General features: G+C 39.1%; 1 protein-coding gene across 1 annotated transcript; it reads right to left on the bottom strand.

The window, feature by feature from the left end:
* Positions 1–9,768: 9,768 nt before the first annotated feature.
* Positions 9,769–13,793, bottom strand: LOC115920248. The gene is made up of 2 exons (XM_030975630.1): positions 13,349–13,793; positions 9,769–12,058 (listed from the first exon to the last, which is right to left on the bottom strand). Exon 2 carries the CDS (start codon positions 11,971–11,973, stop codon positions 10,870–10,872), a length of 1,104 nt encoding a protein of 367 aa, XP_030831490.1. The 5' UTR covers positions 11,974–12,058; positions 13,349–13,793; the 3' UTR covers positions 9,769–10,869.
* Between the last annotated feature and the right edge of the window lie 6,210 nt (positions 13,794–20,003).

A 20,003-nucleotide genomic window follows, 5' to 3' on the forward strand; every position in this document is an offset into this window, starting at 1 on the left:
CATTACAAATAATGCAGTAATTGCTTATTGTGCTAGTCGAATTCTGTCCTCAATATCAGTAGAATTGTTCGCAAATTACTTTATTGCAGAATTGTTTTTCCCTTCATTATGACCAAGCTGGGATCCTATAGCTGTCTTTAAATAGTGGTATTGGATATATATGATCTGTAATTGACGGATGATGCTTTGAAAACAACCAGCAGAATCCCCCATCCCCTTTCCATGTCATGATGAGGATTAATAGCTCGTGAAACATGTGTTGCTGTCATTACCCTGGATTAGGTGCTCTTAATTGATTGAATCTTAGGCCAGTCACGGAGGCGGATAATGCATGTACCGTATCGCATGCCGCCAGGGGCGTTTCTAAAACGTTTTTTAATATGGATGCCGAATCAACATTTCCGGACGAGTGAGCTGAAAATTTCTTAATAAGCAACAACAAAAATTGCCAATAAGCGTAAAAAATTGTTTAGTATCAGATTATCATATTTTCAAATTTGCCGAATGGTTTAACAAAATATCAGATTTCTAATTTAACACAAAATTCTCCATTCGTTAGGATTTGCCGGGAGGCTACAAACATTCAAATTTACAGACAGTATATTTTGTATTAATGGAAGGATGCGGGAGGAGTGTCACACCCCCATATCCAACTAGCGACGCCCCTGGTTTATGCGCATCACAAGAGGACGGGATAGATCGGGCATGTAGGAGCCCCTTGTTTCCGGACCTCTCAGCTCGACCCAGCGACGTCGTCTCGCACCTGTTCACACTATAGTGAGAGGACGATAGGGATGTAGCCTCCCCCCCCCCCCTCCTCTTTAATGTGTGCTTTCCACATGCTTGTTAGCAAATCGCTTTGGATTGTTGATATTTTTGGTAATGTTTTATTCATATATAATATATACATGTATATAGACAACCTTGTTAAAACAATGACACCCCCTACCGCGATCACCCCCTTTCAAAAAGGTCTTGCTGTGCCCCTGTTTGCGTCGGTCATAGATCTACGGGTAGACAGACAAAGACACAGGCATGTCGACCGACGGCTAAACAGACTGACAAGATAGCGTGTCGGATAGAACATCCTTTTTCATCCGGGGTGCCGCGACAGATTTCTCGAAAGTCTTTGCGATCATGTATCGCGTAGAAACTAAAGAACGTAATATTGTGTGTGTATGTGTGTGTGTGTGTGTGTGAGGGGGGGGGGGTAAATTTGCCCAACCTGGTCTTGCGAAGTTTGAGATGTTTAAATAATGTGAAGTCATTAGCATCCGGAAACAGGCGCATCACAGGTAGAAATCATTAAATTGTTTAATGGTGTTGTTAACCTTCTAACTTTCTCTTGACCAAGCATTCCATATTTAATTACTGGGAGATATCATTACTAACCACCGAAATGTGAGAATGTAGCGCATCCGCGAACATGAATGTTATAAAGTAGTCGATAAATCATAGCTTGGTATGAAATCAATATTATAAACAGGATGTTCTCAAAACATGAAAATAATGTACAAATAGTTTGGGATAGTTGATTCAACGGAAGTTCACCGTGGTCACGAAGGAAATGAAGCCTCTAAATAAAGCAATGTGGTAAATGTTACCGTCTGTCATACATTTAACATGATATGATTTTATCTTAGATAGATTGCACTAAAACACACCGTTATGTTTCAAAGCAAAAATAATCATAATCATATTTTTTAAAAGATTACAAATACTTTCAAAAATAATCTATATAGGGCAATTTCAATATCCTTGTGTGCCATGTAATCTTAGCCAAGACACATTACATAACCCGAACATATATTCGATGGGAACTACAAAAGGGTAGTGAAATTCCCCTTGAGTTGATTTCGGAAAAGTCTTTAACGACCGTGTTCAGAATGAAACACGCTGAATACTCTAACGTTGGATAAGATGGTAGTTTGTAATGGAACAGATGTGGCTTTCCTTCTACTTAAGTTTTTCACATCCCTTCTCTATCTTTCTCTTTTCATCATTTCCAATCACAATTGCTGCAATAATGTTCTTATAATGGCTCTATTAACACAGTTCTGCTAGATTGATGCGAGCGTCAATCGATCATTATGGCGGGGCGTTTGCCATTGACGTAGATAAGAGGGGCCGAATTGGAAGATGCCCCCCCCCCCCATACATACACACACAACACACACACACACGCGCGCGCGCTTAACACATTTAATTCACGTTTGATCGGGCACAAGAGGAAATTTTGTGCCAAGCAACAGCAACAAATCTCTAGGTCTTTGGTGTGGTTTTTGGCTACCAAAGTTTTTTGAGAAGGAAACAAAAATCATAACCAGCTATGATTTTTCTTGTCTTCGTCCCCTCTTTTTGTGCCCCCCCCCCCCACTTCCCCCACCTTCCCCCACACCCCAAACACCGATGCTATGGCACCCTAGTCAACCCTTCCTAACGGCGCCCCCGACCATCGATCTTTTTATACGTCTTGAAGAATGCTCGATAGGATCATTCAATTCCTCGACCGAACTGACAGTGGTCACTGTTTGTTCAGGTCAGGTATGCAGGTGATCGGGTTGCATCCTAGAGAGAAGATTGGACGCACGCAATGGATTGGGATTACATGTAGGAGCAGGATGAGGAAGGCATGAGGGGTGTTGGATAAGTAGGGCGAGGGAGGAAGAAAGGCGAGATCTACATAGAGATGAAAGGGAGCACAGAGAGAGAGAGAGAGAGATGCCGGAGCTATACATACAGATGAGGGAGAGATTGAGTGAAAGATTTACAGAGCTGTATGGGGAGAGAGAGAGAGAGAGAGAGAGAGAGAGAGAGAGAGAGAGAAAGAGAGAAAGAGAGAAAGGGAGAGAGAGAGAGATAGATTAAGAGAGAGCTACATACAGTATGAAAAAAGAAACATAGAAAGAAGAAACGAGAGATATGAAGAGGGAGACAGAGACAGGGAATAATCGAACGACAGATTAAGAATAGATGGAGAAAGAGAGAAGTAGAGAGATAGAAAGAAAAAGAGAAAGAAAGAGAGAGAGAAAGATATATAGATAGAGAGAGAGAGAGAGAGAGAGAGAGAGAGAGAGAGAGAGAGAAGGGGAGAAATGATTGGGGAATGAAGATAAAGAATTGGCAAGAGGACCTAGGAAATGAAAAATCGTGTTGAGGACTTCAGGTAGCTTGGGAGGAAGTAATTTGGACGATGAGCATGATGAAGAGAACGGACAATCCCCATCAACCTGCCCATTGTGTATTAATTATTTTTTAATTTAATTGTTTTTTAATGTCTATCATTTTCCCTTTCTCGTCTAAAAACGCTCTTTTCGCTGCCTCAGTCGTCGCCCAGCCTCACTCTTTTTTTCTAATGCCAGATACTCTTGAAAATCTTTAATTGTGTTTTCTAAATCGCCATCTTGTAAATACTGTTCGATCAAAAAGAAAAAGGTAAACCACGTCTGTTTCCGCTTTACTCATCTGCAAAATTACCATCCAAATGCAGGAGCGGTCGCAAAAGCTAATAGGCCTATGCTACATTCCGCCGAAATGATAATCTATGCATTATTAAAATTGATAGAACACCTCCAAAAAGCATTTATATACCTACAGCAATCGGGCCTACTAATTTGTGCCAGTAAACACAGTAAATTCGGAATGTGAGTGTCATCGAGCCCCCCCCCTCCCCCTTTTTTTGTTTCTTCTTCATGAAACGCCCCTATGCTAAAGTTAATTGATACAAGTAATGCATACAAATGAATCGCAATGACGGAGTGTGTTCTCTCAACACTGAGCGAGGCTCATGTACACTATGCTCTCCAATCCGCAATGCATGGCGAGCGGTAATTTTGGAATTAAGTCGTCTGGCCATGGTCATCGTGCATTCACTGCATGCCAGACGGAGGCCGAATTAAGATCTTACCCGCACACACTGGCGGATTTGAAAGGGAGGTATGGGGGAATCCCCCCTTGTGACGGATTTCAAGCAAGAAACGCTTTAGAAAGCTTTAGGCACAACTGTCTTTTTCTCAAATGGAGGTTGGGTGGAAGAGCATCCTTTTTGGCCTACCCCCTAGCCCACCCGTTACGTTTTTACTAGCAGTCACTTCACCCGGGCTCGAATAGGCACCAGTCAAATGAGGCTTTGGGTACCTTTTCCCCTCGTTCCCGTATTTGGTATACAAGCAATCACTTTATGCCGTCTGTAGAGTAGGCAGTCGTCAAATGTAGCTTTAGATATACCCTTTTCGCAAATGAGGGGGGGGGGGGGGGGGGGGTCAGCCCCTTTTAGTGTTCCTCGGACCAGGCAGTGACAGGGATACAGTAGAAAACCATTACATGAGGCTTTCTCCTCGAAGTTTGAGGGTGGACAAGGGGCATTTAAAAAAAAATCATCTCCTGAATTAGGTAGCCAGGGCAGGAGAAAGTAACCATAAAAATAGGATTTAAATACCTTTTCTTTCAAAATGGGGGGGGGGGGGTGAGGGGGAGAGGCCCTCTTAGCCCTCCCTGGTCCTGCCAGCAGGGGTGGATCCAGCCGACGACAAGAGGGGGGGGGGGGCAAATTCGTGAAAAAATATTAATCGGCGAATCGACCAGCCGGTGAATAAGCGGGGGGCGGGGGGGGGGGGGGGGGGGGGAGATCCAATACGTGAAAAAATATTTAGCAGCGAATCAGCCGGCCGGCGAATAAGCGGGGAGGGGGGAGGGGGAGACTAAATATATTTTTTTCGGCAAAAAAATAAAAAAATAAAAACACCTATTTAATTTTTTTTTTAATTCCAGGGGGCTGCTTTATTAATTTTTTTTTGATGAAAAAGGTAAAATTTATGTAACCACTTCTATTTTGTACCTGTTTTGTTTTTCCTAGGGGGGCATTGTGGATTAGCGCATGCCTGCCAGTGACTGACGAGCTAGCAATCACTTCATCCGGGCTCGAGTACTGAGGCAGCCGTCAAAGGTGGTTTTGGTTACACCTCGGTATACCAACCCTCGGGTAATATAGATAATGAGCCATGTTTGGAGACAACCATCTATTATGCATCACCTCCTCTCATCTGATAGCAAGCAAATACTCTGGTTAATAGCTGTGTGTTGCTATGGTTACTGGAGCATCCCCATCCATATACTCGTAGATACATTGCACGTGCATGAGGAGAGGGAGTGCTTTACCAAATTTATTCGAAATGCCTCCCCACCCCCTTTCTATTCATAACAGTTATGACCAAATTTATTCTGAGGACGCAAATATCGGATAAGTTAAATGGACTTTATTATAATACAAGTAGGAATAGAAAACAAAACAAAACAAAAATGTATTGTGGAGGACTTTCAAGCTAGTGATAGATGTACATTGCATTCTAAGTGTGCGTGAATTTGTGGTTTTAGAAATCTCGGGTAGGCTTTACAAAATGTTATTTTAGCCGAGTCTTTTAAGAATATTTCTTTTGATTGTTTGTTATCTTTTTATCCGTTTATTTCAGTTTCACAGAAACACTGAAATCGTGATCATCACGATGAAGCTATGTTTTTTAACGGCATTATGGTGTCATCTATAAAAACGAACTTTGAAGAATGTAAACAATTTTTTCGATGTACCATCCTGATCACGATTCAGAAAAGGCGAAATTGTTGGAAAGAAAGTTTTTACCTATTGTATTTATCTTTATTTCAGAAAACATCGCTAACGTCATCATAGGTACTTCCAATCCAACACAAAATGGTTGATTATCGTCGGTTTGGTATCTCTGGAAAATTGCGAAAAACATAGGTGTATTGCTGACTTTCATTTGCCCCAAGGAGGGACTCTTAAGACATCTTCAGCATCGGGAAACAGACAAGGTTACGGTAAATTAAGGCAAAAGGGCTTTTAGGACGCGGTACGTGTGGAGAATGATTGACGATTTGATAGAGGAAAGAAGAGTGGTGCACAAACAGAAATTGTTTGGAAGGGAACCTTATCGCTACAGATTCTACTTCTACGGTGCTTGCTGTCTGCACCTAAATAATATTGACGACATTAAAATTAAAAAAAATAAAAACATTGGGGGGGGGGGGAGGGGGAGGGGCTTACTATTTTCCCTTCTCTTTATAGGATAGCGGAACCATTATTGTGCGATGAAGATAAAGATTCTCCAATATTTGATTTTTTTTTCCACAAATATTATTGCCATGAGATTTTCTTCCTGGCAGGCAAGAATACCCCTTCGAAACTACAAATAATTTCAGCAGAAAGAATTACTATCATGGTATTTTAAAATCTCCACCCCATGCCCCCTCCCCCTTTCCGACAATTTACAATGATCCTGGATTCACCTCTGTGTAACTATATGACTAATTTCAAAGCCCCGGCGTAGAAGACAGTGGAACGTGAAATCCATGCATATACCTAACAGGCGCAAGCGTTGTATATCGTCCTACTCAATTTCACGGTCAATTGACAGATGTGGGTGGTTGCATGTGTTTCGTACGTAGCCTAAATATGTGAGCATTGGTAAGTTAATTAATTTCACGAACATTGACGGTGATTTAATGACTTTTTCAGTGGTGGTTTGGTCACTGCCCCATGTCGGAAAAGGGTAATTACCCCCCACCCCCCTTCTTCATTGTTTTCTAAACAGATGTGGAAGCAATATACTTCATCTATTGTGAGAGAAAGCGAACATGAGCATTGTGAAATGAAACATGATGAAGCATAATAGTATTACTAAACATTTTTAGGGGCACCCACCCGGATACCAACATTTTGTGAGGGAGCATACCCGAGCCAATTCCTTAGCTAGCTCACTTATTGCAGCCTTTGGAATTACATCGCTCCCTTTTTTTCCGATAGGCCAAACCTCTATTTTCACTTTCAATGTATTTACGCGGATTTTCACACGCTAATCTACGGTAGATGTGGACACATTTTTAGCACCTTTACTCTCGGTAAAAGGTACCGCTAACCGAGTACACACACTTTAACCCCGTCCGCCGCAGATGCGCTACAAATAACCCGCTAGATTTAACATTCAGGATCTGAAAGTCATCGGAGTTTAACCCGTAAGCCTGTGACACGACGGAAACATTTTGGAGGGGCGGGAATAACTTGAACGCTCGCAAGGTCGATCACGCACTTGGCTGCACTTGTAAGCAGACGACATACGATATTCACTGACGACCTCTGGGGTTGTTATCGATATTCGTTCGATACAAAGCACTTAATTGGTCGTCCTGTGTCGTCACAATGGTGTTGTTCAATGTCCTTTTATAGGATAAAATTTGTGCACGTAGGCACACATCTTAGACTTCTGTAACAGACTGCATGTTGATTGGGGTCGTTTTTATCATTCGCACCTAAGAAGATGAAGAAAAAAAATATAATCATGGTCTTAGTTAGCAACAGTTAAGTATACTCGAGCGAAAAAGCCTCTTAAATATTAAAGTGTCAAAAGTTTCTACAATCTTTAGCTTTCTTGGTGACAATAACACCAGGCCTGCTTGACATACAGAATTCAAACCTCGTTCCACATATTTAAAGGAGTTTAAAACATGAGACTTGATGGACGTGAGTCGAGTGAATGAGATGGAAAGCTCAGCTGATAAACAGAAACTGAAGCTGCAGCCACGTCTCTAGCCTGTTTTTATTAGGATCAATCCAAGACACAGGACGTAGCTGCAGCTATAGAAGATGAGAAATGTAGAACTAGAACAGACACCTAGGGAATTATCCATGTTAACCAAATGAGCCCAAATCGCAAGACAATAGTCGTCAAATCTCCAGTTTCACCATGTTTTGACATAGTAAATGTCGATTAATGCTAAAGGTACTATGATCACACTTGAAGACGCAGTGGAATAGTTTGGGTATATTCTACATCAAATCAAATGGCAGAATATTTCTCATGTTAGTGATACAGATATAATACAGAGAGGGTAAGCAGCATTAAATAATGATTCCCCTAAGACGGTGAAGTTGCTCTCTCGCATTTCATATACCCATTAAAACGGATGCACCCAAAACCAGTGCCCCTTTTGATGAAACACATGCAGGCTACGCCACCGCTACGTGATAGGGCAAGGATAGATAAGCGTTCTGGTCCAAGCCAAACTATGTTCAAGACATTTGATCATAATAATCATGGTTGCTCTCTCTCGCAGCTAATGATGAAGAGCCCTGTAGGGATGGGCATTGTCAATTGAAATAGAGAATGTCGTTGGTATTTTGACAAGGATTTATATGTAATGGCAGAAGCATGGCACGAAGGCTCATGATTGCACCATGCGGCTGGTATTAACTCCTATTACTTGGTCTGACTGGCATGCAAGGATGTACCTCAACCTGTCCCGAAAATCAATCTCTAATTCATTTTAGTAGACATGGATATAAGGACGTTTTGTCAGATGTTTTGATCAGTGTGGCCCCTCCCTCCTGGAGCATTCTGCATCTTATGTAATAAGACCTAAGTCTTTCTCTATAGATCTTCCCCCCCCCTCTCTCCCTCTTCCTTTCTCTCTCGTACACACAATAGTCATTACATGCACACAAGTCATACTTTTTCCAAATGTCCCTTTCGCGATCCTGTCCCCCCCCCCCCCTCTCTCTCTTTCTCTTTCTCTCTCTCTTTCTAAATTCTCCCCCTCCTCCTCTATCTTGTCCTCTCACTCTCTTTATCTGCTTCTCTCAACCCTTTCAATCCTCAATGCTTGTCATCAGGTTTTGGCTCGAACACAAATGCCTCACACAACCAGGCACCCACACCTCTGTATCACTTACATACGGGCTATCTAAAAAAACATATGTGATCCTGATGAAGATATGACATCAGACACTACCACCGAATCTCGACCCTGTCAAGTCGTTAATGAAATAGGCCAAGATGTGGTGATGCCTCTCTCTCTCTCTCTCTCTCTCTTTCTCTCTTTCTCTCTTTCTCTCTTCCTCTTTCATTTTCTTTCTCTCTCTCTCTCTCTCTCTCTCCCTCTTCCACTCTTTCTCAGCGTCGAGTTATCCACAGTGGAGCAACCTTATATAATTATTATGTACCGTTCCTGCTTACCCTACACTGTTAAAAATTTCACTGTAGAAATTACAGTAAATTACTGGCAACTTTGTTGCACAGTAAATTACTGTAACTTTGACATTACAGTAACTTCCTGTAAGTTTTTCAACAGTAACTTGCTGTAAGACATTAAAATACTGTAAGCTTACTGTAAAGAAATTTTCATGTATAAGGTTACAGTATTTATTGTAAGTTCTTCTTACAGTTAATTAATGTAATTTTATTCACAGTAATTTAAATGTATTTACAGTTATGTACTGTAAGTTTTTCTCTACAGTAAATTAATGTTATTTCTCTCATTTACATTAAGTTAATGTAATAATTACAGCTTTTCTACTGTGACTTTAGCAGTATCATCCTGTTAATTTTGTATCTATTTCTCTCATTTACATTAAGTTAATGTTATAAGTACAGCTTTTCTACTGTGACTTTAGCAGTATCATCCTGTTAATTTTGTATCTATTTCTCTCATTTACATTAAGTTAATGTAATAAGTACAGTATTCTACTGTGACATTAGCAGTATCATCCTGTTATTTTGTTATCTATTTCTCTCATTTACATTAAGTTAATGTATTAAGTACAGTATTCTACTGTGACATTAGCAGTATCATCCTGTTATTTTTTTTAATCTATTTCTCTCATTTACATTAAGTTAATGTAATAAGTACAGTATTCTAACTTGACATTAGCAGCATCATCCTGTTAATTTGAGGAAAAAACAAGCTTTCTGAACACAAAAATCATTATTAAAGTCTTTATTGGGTAATCAACGCTCCATAAAACAAGTTTCTCAAATAGTGTAACATTATGAAAATGCTTGCAAAGAAACTATCAAGTAAAACATTAAAACAAGTAAAACCACTAAAAACTGCAAAAGTTCAAGTACTCAAGAATCTACAGACCCATAGTCATCCTTCCAGTATCTCAAAAATTCTTGAAAAAATTGTTTAGATTATACCAATTCTGAAATACACATAACTTGCTTAATCCCAACCAATATGGCTTTAAAAAAAATCATTCACCCGACCTAGCATTAATTTAATTATACGACAGAATAACACATGCAATTGTGCAGACATAGCGGCTTTAAGGCATTGATATGCTAAATCACAACGTATGGCTTAGGGGCACTGCACTTTCTTGGGTCAAAAATTATTTGTCGAACAGACAACAATATGTTCACTTTAAAATTCTGAATTGTAAAAAACTATTGTAAAGAATTATCTTCAATTGTAAACAAGACATATTTTATACACTTTTATCTTCCTTTAAAGCCACTATTAAACGACAACTACTATCAGAATACAATCAATGAAAAGTCTCCATATACCTGGCAGAATCAAGGAAAACTCTCTATACCTGGTAGAATCTCTCCAAAAGACATTACTCACTTTATTTTTGTTTAATTTATCTTTTGAACTAATACCCCATTTAATTTGAGTTGCTCTGTTATATTAAACTTGTAATCTTTAATACGTGTTTCATATTCTTCTGTATTTTTGTCTCATTTACATGCCAATTCTGCACAGAAACTTGTTTCAACTTCATGAGCTGTCATTCAATTGATTGATTGATTGATTTATTGACGGTAAAAGCCCTATTCAGCTACTCGGCTGGTTTACAAAGGGGCTGTGCAAAATAACAAAAACCGTAAAACATACTTGACAATAAGAAAATATACATGATATACAGAAATTAATGAAATAGAATTACCAATGTGCACAATGAACAAAGAAAATAGAAAATATGATCAATTTGTGTACATGTAAAATGAAAACATAAAATTATGAAATTCGTTTAGCTACAATATTGCTACGTATTAAATATGATAAAAAAACATATTACCATATAACGTAACATATATCTTGGTACAATATGAGTGTTACTGCTGAGTTTTTATGCAAAGGCTCATCTTTTGGGAATGCTCTGCCATCATAAACATCACGTAGAATGGTCCTTTGTAAAGCAGGTTGAGCTTTATGAGTCTCTTTGTAATCTTTGATAAATGAGTTCTGCTTGAATAATGCTCTTAGTGTGTCTTGAATTTTAATGTATTGGCAAAATCGCTGTTTGCCAAACTGATCTTCTCCTAAATATATCTCAGTTGGGGAAACATAATCAAAAACTGCTTTAAAATGTGATTTTCTTGTAGACTCTGATCGAAATTCTTTACAATTTGAAGCACTGAACAAATCCTCAGATTTAAATAAAGTTAAAACGTTGGTAACCTCATCATCGGTAATTCCTATTCCTTCAAGTTTCTTTTTTAATTTTGGTATCAAATTTTGTTGGCTTAATGCATGAATATCCTGAACTGTGTCAATTATTTCCTGAATTGTAGAGTTGGGCAGTAGTAATTTTGCCTCCAACTTCAGATAAAACAAGGATAAGCTGTGTTTGAATGAGTCAGCGGATACATCTACTTCATCATCTGTCACACTTTCCTCGTCACTTGAGTGCAGTCTTCCAGGAAACTCCTGATTATTTTCTTGGGCGGATTCAGTTAACACAGTACCAGTTTCACTTGAAGTTGAGTCTAACTGAATCTGGTCTAACTTATTGTGAACTCTTGATATATGTGACGCAAAAGACGACCTCACTGAAAAACGTTTTTTGCAATTGGCAAAAAGACAGCGTATTTCAACTCCGTGTTTGATATGAATTCTAAGATGAGAAAGTATGTCATGGATTTCCTCACATTTTACAGCACAGAGTGGACAATTCCAGGTAGAAACGCAGAAAAACTGGGCATCTTTTTTTCTTGAAAATGGTTGATGATCCCTATGCACATGGGTTTTGAAGGATGAATAATTTCTGAATGTTCGATTGCAGCCAGGAACACCACACGGGAAATCGAAATTCACCACATTTCTATGGACTGAAAAGTGTTCAGAAAACCGCTTCAATGATCCAGAAGAATGATTACATAGCTTACAAACGTACATGGGTATATGATGTCCATGTAGAGCATCCGTCTGATTAGTGTTTCAGCATGCACACTGTGTGACTTCAGCAGTAATCCATGGCATACTGCAAGAAAGAAGAGCGGAAAACAATACCTTTAATATGCATACGTACACATAACTTTTTATGTACAGCATTGACAGATTAAAAGTTATTTAAATGATAAATGAATAATAAAAAAAAAGATAAAGGACAAAAAATACAAAAGAAAATCGAAAGAAAAACATAAATTCATCAAATATAACCAGTTGTCACGAGCCTCCTGATGATGACTGTATGCGAAACCTTCAGCAAAAAAACATTTGATTTCACGGCTATGAATGTTACTACATAAGTGAAATTAACATTCATTTGCGGTAAATGAAACTACAATAGAGTCTAGATTTCTGTAAAACAAATTTACAATCCTTAAAGACAAAAATTACTGTAATTTACTGTTAGTATTTGAAGAACCTACGGTAACAGCAATTTACTCTAAGAAATGCAGTGATTTACTGTAGGAAAGTTTACAGGCAGATACTTTGAGTAAAAATTGATGGTAACTTACTGTAGATATAACCTACAGTTACTGTAAATTAAAATTACAGTGAATTACAGTAGACAAGTACTCAAAATTAATATGAAATAAAATTACTGTAATTTACTGTAAACTAGCAGTAAGTTACTGTAAATTACAGTAATTTTACAGTAATTACTCAGTAATTTTACAGTAACTTACTGCCAGTTACGGAATGGCCTATTTGGTTGCTATGACAACGCTGCGACCTTCAAAAAAGTAAATTACAGTAATTTTAAAGTAACTTACTGTAAATTACTAAGTAACAGTAAAATACTAAGTAATTTTACAGTAACTTACTGTAATTTTATTTCATATTTTAACTTTTAAGTAAAATTACACTATGCAGCAGGATTGCCAGTACTTTGCTGTAATTTCTTCAGTAACGTGCTGTAGACTACACTACATGAGCTTAGACTTGTGCGTATTCAACTGATCACGCAGTGTGCTCATGATGGACTGATGCTGTAGTCGATCGTAGTGTGTGCGGTGTCCTATAAGTTATAAGTCTTGATGGTCTTGACGTTAGACATTTCCAATTTAACGTGAGCATGCATATCCATGTGCAATGGCATCGCATTGACAGTGACACTGTACGCTGGTACTGCAGTACAGTGTCATGTGCTGCACTAACACTACCGACTCTGTCCCACACCACAGCACAGCACGTACAGTACACATATACCGTAGACGGAACAATTACAAACACAATCCCTATACTTTCCACAGTCTGACAATTCTTCACTTCAGCGGGATACAAATCAAATCATGACTCTGATAATTGGCAATCTGTAACTTACCTCGGATCCCCTTGGAATTGACTTATTGGTCATCAATATCCCAGCTCGAGGATCAGGACCAGGAACAGAACAGATTCAGATTCGTTGCTCAGGATCAGGCCGGCGGCCAGCTCAGCTATATATCTCAGCTCAAATCTTTGCAGAAAATTAAAAATGGCGGCGCGGCGTGGCGGGCTAGCGCGGGAGCCAATCACGTGCAACGCATACGCGCATATGCAGCCGATCCGCCTAATGCGCATGTGCGCTGTATCCCACAATGCTTTTTGCACGCTCCTTTACACTAGCTTACTGTAGATATTTGTTCCCATGCTCTACGACACTGATGTTTACAGCAATATACTGTACAGCAACGTACTTATACAGTTAATTATCGTAAAATCGTTATTACAACATATTACTGTTGTAAATCACAGTATTTTACTGCATGAGTTACAGCAAATTTTTACAGTGTAGCTACAAGATTGTTTTTAGGAGAATCGGAGGAATATTTGCATTTACCTTGTAGAGGTGTTTTGGTCTCGTGCATATGAGGTCGCCGGACTGTAGATCACGGGTACGGGATTCAAATCATAACCCGGCAAGACATTAATGTACATTTGCCACTTCCCATCCGGGTGTACATGGGAACCCAGGAACGCTTTGAGCGTTAGTTACTTTAGCGGCTCAGCTGTAACCGCCATTAAAACAAAACAATCAGCGCCAGACGCGTCCCAGCGTAAAGGATATGCAAGTGCTAAATAAGACGCCACTGTATCCTTACATGCATAACCCTTTTCATCGGAAGTCATCGACTTAAAGTATAGGTCAGATTAAATTTAAAATTTCTTATCCTCCTTTATAGACTTCATTTCAGTGACCTTGAAAGTATCTTTGGATTCTAACTTATTTCTCAGTTTCTCCTTTCATGATACAATGGCAATATTGTTTATCCATCTTATATTGAGTTCTGGTGATTATCTAGTCAAATAAATAGAATTAAAAACAAGAACTTTGCTAAAAACAATGAAGCTTTATTGCAATCGTATATTTTATTACAATTCGGCAAGAACATTTTGACTTTTCCACTGCAGCCTCTCTTTTTTCCATATAATGTCGAACCATTCCGATAAATTACAGTTTACTCTTGGCCATTGAAATACTGTAAACACAATCTTGGCTGAGCTCGAAGCACACTCGTTAGAATCACATATATAAACAATCATGTCTCCGACCTGAATGAATTGCCACTTTCTTGTCTACATAATACCCGCTTTACTTTAATGGATTATGGCTAGTGATCTGGGACTAGTCTGCGAGTACAGGCCCTAGTTCGACATTCAAGGGAAGTGCCAGAAAAGTCTTGAGCCTAGCCTAATTCTTTCAGTCTCTGAACGTGTCACTCAAGGAACAGGTACACTTTTATACAGGACCTATGAGGCACAATTTTCAGCAGAATCTTCGTAGTCTCATATTTCAGACTCTTTTATTTACTACGACTGAATAGGGTTTGTGTCTGCAACACTATACATCTGGGACGTGGTGATGACACTCTTGAATCAGAGAACCATATACGTCTGTTACCGTTAATTAACATCGATGCCTGGCGGTGTGGCGCCCTTTGGGGTGAGAAAGATTCGGAGAGGGACGAGGAGGTTAAATTCGTTCTCGGAGATAAATGTTTCATCTTATACAAAAGACGAAATGGAAATTTAAAGAGACATTACGAATAGTAAAATTGTAAACAAGCTCTAATCTCACTGACTTGTGATTGCGACTCGCGTGGTCTTTTAATGCGCCAATGACATCGAACAAAAATTGACTACAAACTGAATTTAGTGCAAATATTTTCTTTAGATTACCAACTTTTGAAGTAATTGCCTTTGAAGGCTCGATTAGCACATGAACATCGCAACTAAAAAGACGTCATTTGCGCAACGGGCATAAGGATTATGGAGAAGAAGGATGGATAGAGGAAATGCATTTGCCGATGATCACATGTTTACATTTTAGTTTCTGATAATCATAAACATTACCGCAAGTACAAGGGGAATAATCAGCGTAGCTACAGGAGCATGGGGTACGCACCCCCCCCCCCCCTTCCCCCGAGTGGTTAATAGGTAATTATAAACAAAATAAGAAAAGAAAGTTTAGGGGAAAAGAGAAAAATACGAGAAAAAAACGCCTAGACCACCTCTCCCACCTTCCGCCTTATCAGTCAATTTGCATTTTATTTTCATAATAAGACAAGTGCCCCCACCCCCATCTTCCAAGCCCCCCCCCCCCCCCCTCCCTAATGGGGGCTATTATGATACTCCACTGAATTAGGTGATTGACATTGTACTGAAAGACAGGTGATATGGGTTCGAGGACCAATATCGAAACCTTATTTTTCTCACGTACAACAAATTAATTATTTATGAAGTACGATGTAATTCGGAAAGGGTTCTGAATATTTATAACAACAATCCTCGAGTGGCTTCATTCATCAGCGGTTCGGCTCGCAGGTGAGGCGCAAGGGCTCTGCCTCATTCCTATAAATGTGACGTTTTAGTAATATCATTTTTTAAGTTTCTGTGTGCGGGAGGGGCATATTAGATTGTTAGGGGTCGAGTTTCGTCTCTGTGCTCCTCTTACGGCGTAATAACAGGAACATGGATAGAGATCAATTTGTAATCTAGTCGTAATGATATGACGCTACAGTAGAAAGGTAATAACATGCAGTGATCGGGTTAATATATCACTGTCATAACGTAGGTCAGTTGATGGGAAAGCGCTATGTTTAAAAAAAATTGTATTTTATTATTAATGTTATGATCAATACTTTCATTGAATTAAACCCTAATTCTATTTGACAGAGATATCTAAAAATATATCGTTGCTGTCCGTACTACAGCTTTCCTTAACACTTTCACCGGTGTTTGTTTTTTTCATTAATAATATTATGCTATGCCTTGTTACCCCCTCCACATTGCCTCAATCGTCGCCTCATGAATAAAACCTTTAGCTCTGTACCGAATGTTTAATCTCTTGAGAGAATTGAGGTAATCGAAAAAGGCTTGCTATCGATCGGAGGCGTCTACTCCTAACGAAGCGTGCCTCCAAAATGGGTGACCTACGGGTTACACAATATGCATTATATAGGCTATATCAGATCATTAATAGTATAATAGCACGTACGACTAAGCACAGGTGATTTTAAGAGATACACACGCTAATGTTGTTTGAAAGGTTAAATGTGTCAATATTTATAAATGTTTATTGTGCAGAACCTTACAATTTATGGAAAAGAAGTTTACAACATTTTTTTTAATTTCCTACCCCCAACTCACCCCTCGCTCTCTTCCCTCCCCCCTCTCTCTCTCTCTTCCTCTCTCTCTCTCTTTCTCACACACACACACGCACACACAGACACACACACACTTTCTCTCTGCCTCTCCTCCTCTCTCTCTCTCTCACTTTCTCTCTCTCTCATTCTTTCTCTCTCTCTCTCTCTCTCTCTCTCTCCCATCTCGTTATCCTGTTCCCATCTTCCCCCTCTTATTCTTGCTCTCGATCCCTCTTTAACTCTCTCCCACACTTGTCTCCCTCACCACTTTTCTCTCTCTCTCTCTCTCTCTCCCCCTCTCTCTATCTCTTTCCCCTCCCTCCCTGAAGCAAACTTATCGGAAATCATAATCATGAAGCCGGCATTAATCTCATCACATCCTCCGCCTTGTCTGTGTATTCATTCCGCGTATTCGTTTTCATTTATCACATCGCATATTTTTCACACCATCATTCTGAAAACCTTGCTCTACATTAAACAAAACCATCTGCCCAGGCTCGATCAAAGTAGTTCATCATCTACTATTGATCAGCACATGATAAAACTTAACATGTTTACCCACATCATACACACACGCACAAAGCACACGCACTCATCACGCACATGCCAGCCCACGCTTGTTCAATAAACAAACTAGAATGACAGATATCATCCCGGGCATCGTAAATAATCAGGACATCATGGTAACAGATTACTCATGAATTATATATCGTATATTGATTCGGTTGAAAAAAGATTTCCTGTGTCCCAGGCGTGAATCCCAGGCCGCGTCAGATCTTGAGATAAAAACATGAATATCCTATTCTTGGGCGGCATGAACATCTGGTTCCTTTGGATATAAATTTTGTCTTTCATTGTATCCTCTTTTCTTTAATAATAATAATAATAATAATAGGCATTTCTATAGCGCCATCTATCTAGAAATTCTATTCCGAGGCGCATTTATTATTACCCCGGCATTAGCCTAGCTGTCATTACAGCGCTCAAGAATTTCAAGGAATTAATTCCTGCCAGGTACATTACCTGGGTTGAGTGTGGCAAATGTAGATCAATGTCTTGCCGAAGGATGACGATTTGATAATGATCGAAAAGAAAATCTGAAGTGAGTCTGGGAGAAAAGCCTATACTGCTGAACATGCACAACTCTATGGGAGGCCAGCCGGCGAACTTGCTCGGGCGGAGATGTTTGCCTATGACACCGGCATTTCTTCAATGTACATTGAAAGTGTGTGAACATAAAATAATGTATGAACTCGTGATTTTATATTCATTCTGAGACTGAGTGTGATTTTAGTTATCATTCTCAGCATCATCATCACTACCATCGTCACCATTGTCTTCATCGTCGTCTTCGTCGTCGTCATCATCAGCATTCATTTCCATTCCTTCACAGGCATGTCGAAATTATTTAGGTTTTTCAAACTTAATTACATAGATAGGTTAGGAAAATCTCTCGAAGTTGTCAGTAATTGAATGATTGTATAGGCAGATAAATACTATCATTTGTATAATTAGTCTAATCTTTTCATCATGGCCAATGAAATAATCATTAGAAGTATACAATTAAATGTGTATACTTTTCGCGCATTTAGTTACCCTCACTTCCTATTGATTTCTCATGTACATGACTGTAATCGTTGAATGTGTGATTTACTCGAAGTACAAGATGAAAAGTTTAGTAAGCCTCCGTCAAAGTTCTTTCTGATCATGTAGCACAAATCATTTCTTAAGGAAATAATCTCGTTTGATAAATAAATACATGTATAAACACTAAAAGAAAGTTGTTTAATATCTACTTAAGATGATACTCGATAACCTCGAGTGCAAAGCATGTCTCTGCTTTCTTCAATGATTACAGGACAAACATCAGGGGGGTGTTTCACAAAGACTAAGATCGACTTTAAGTTGGACTTAACTATGGCAGGCCATTCATGCCACTGATTGCTATCACCATTGGTCTCTCAATTATGATCTTTAAATAATATTTTTTCCTTCATTACTAAACTATCACAAAAAATGTAAATCCTGTAGATTTGTTACCATGAATTGTGTACGTCCTTTGAGAGGCCAATGCCAGTAAATGGTGAGAGCAAATATTGGCATGAATGGCCTGCCATAGTTAAGTCCAACTTAAAGTCGATCTTAGTCTTTGTGAAACATCCCCAGGTGTATACAACATGAGCATTATCAACAAGTTCTTCAAATGAGATTGCAATCAGGATCATTTATTAGATGAGGAGGCGCAGACAGAGCGCTGCCTGATCTAAAAATGGATCACCATACAAGCATATATGGAGGGCACTGTACACAGCAACGTAGCTATCTAATGATGAAATCACAGCAATGTGCTCAGTAGAGTGATTTTATTGCAAATAGAAACAGGCTTGCCATTTGGGAATGCCGCCAGGGAGCATAATTCATGCTCGACTCTGTACATTCTTATGTTTAGCATCAACATGTTGGGTTTATTTTATAGGACGACATACATGGCAGATGTGAGTTTTTGTACCTACTAAAAAGTCTAAAGGCACCAACTTCTTGCTTTTATGAGTTGTGTCGTCGATTTATGTAATTTCTATTTTTAATATACGATAACATTTTTATTTCTTGCCAATAGCCTGCGTGTACACGGCTATCGTTTGTTTTCTCTGTCCATCCCCTTTTTACATATCGAGAAAAAGAAGCTTGATTCTGGAGGAAATACCCGATCAACACATTGTAACACCAACCCCAGACCGACTGGTTTTTGGCCGTCGGGGGTGATGTAATTTTTCGTTCGGACTGTAGTCGGTCTGGCAGCGGTCTCTGCTGTATTCCTTGTGTATAAAAGTTCAAAGTTTTACAGACGAGACAGTTCCTAGTGATAAAAAGCTTTTTAAATGTATAAATTAAGTTATAGGCCTACTTATTATGTAAGATATTATGTTGAGCGTAATTTTTCTTTTGTCTGCACTGTCTGCCTCTTTTTTTCTTTCTCTCTCTCTCTCTCTCTCTCTCTCTCTCTATCTCAAGCACACCACCACACACACCCCTGCACACACACACACACACAATCGCGCGCACACCACTCGTTGGTTTTGGGGCATGGATACAGGTGATATAATTTCAAGGGGGCAATGTTTGGAAAGTTTGTCTTCTGAAGTATAGAGTCATGTGCTCAGCTTGTTTGAACAAGATCTCACTGTTCACGATTTCTTTAGTACATTCACATTTAAAAAAATCACTATCACTATCACTATCACCGTTACCATCACCATCATCGTCATCATCATCATCATCAATATCGTCATCATCATCATCATCAACACGAATGTCTTCGTTGCATCGTCGTCATCACAAGGCAAATCATGT

This window comes from Strongylocentrotus purpuratus, unplaced genomic scaffold (genome assembly GCF_000002235.5).
Source record: "Strongylocentrotus purpuratus isolate Spur 01 unplaced genomic scaffold, Spur_5.0 spur5_scaffold_8, whole genome shotgun sequence".
Classification (NCBI taxonomy): domain Eukaryota; kingdom Metazoa; phylum Echinodermata; class Echinoidea; order Camarodonta; family Strongylocentrotidae; genus Strongylocentrotus; species Strongylocentrotus purpuratus.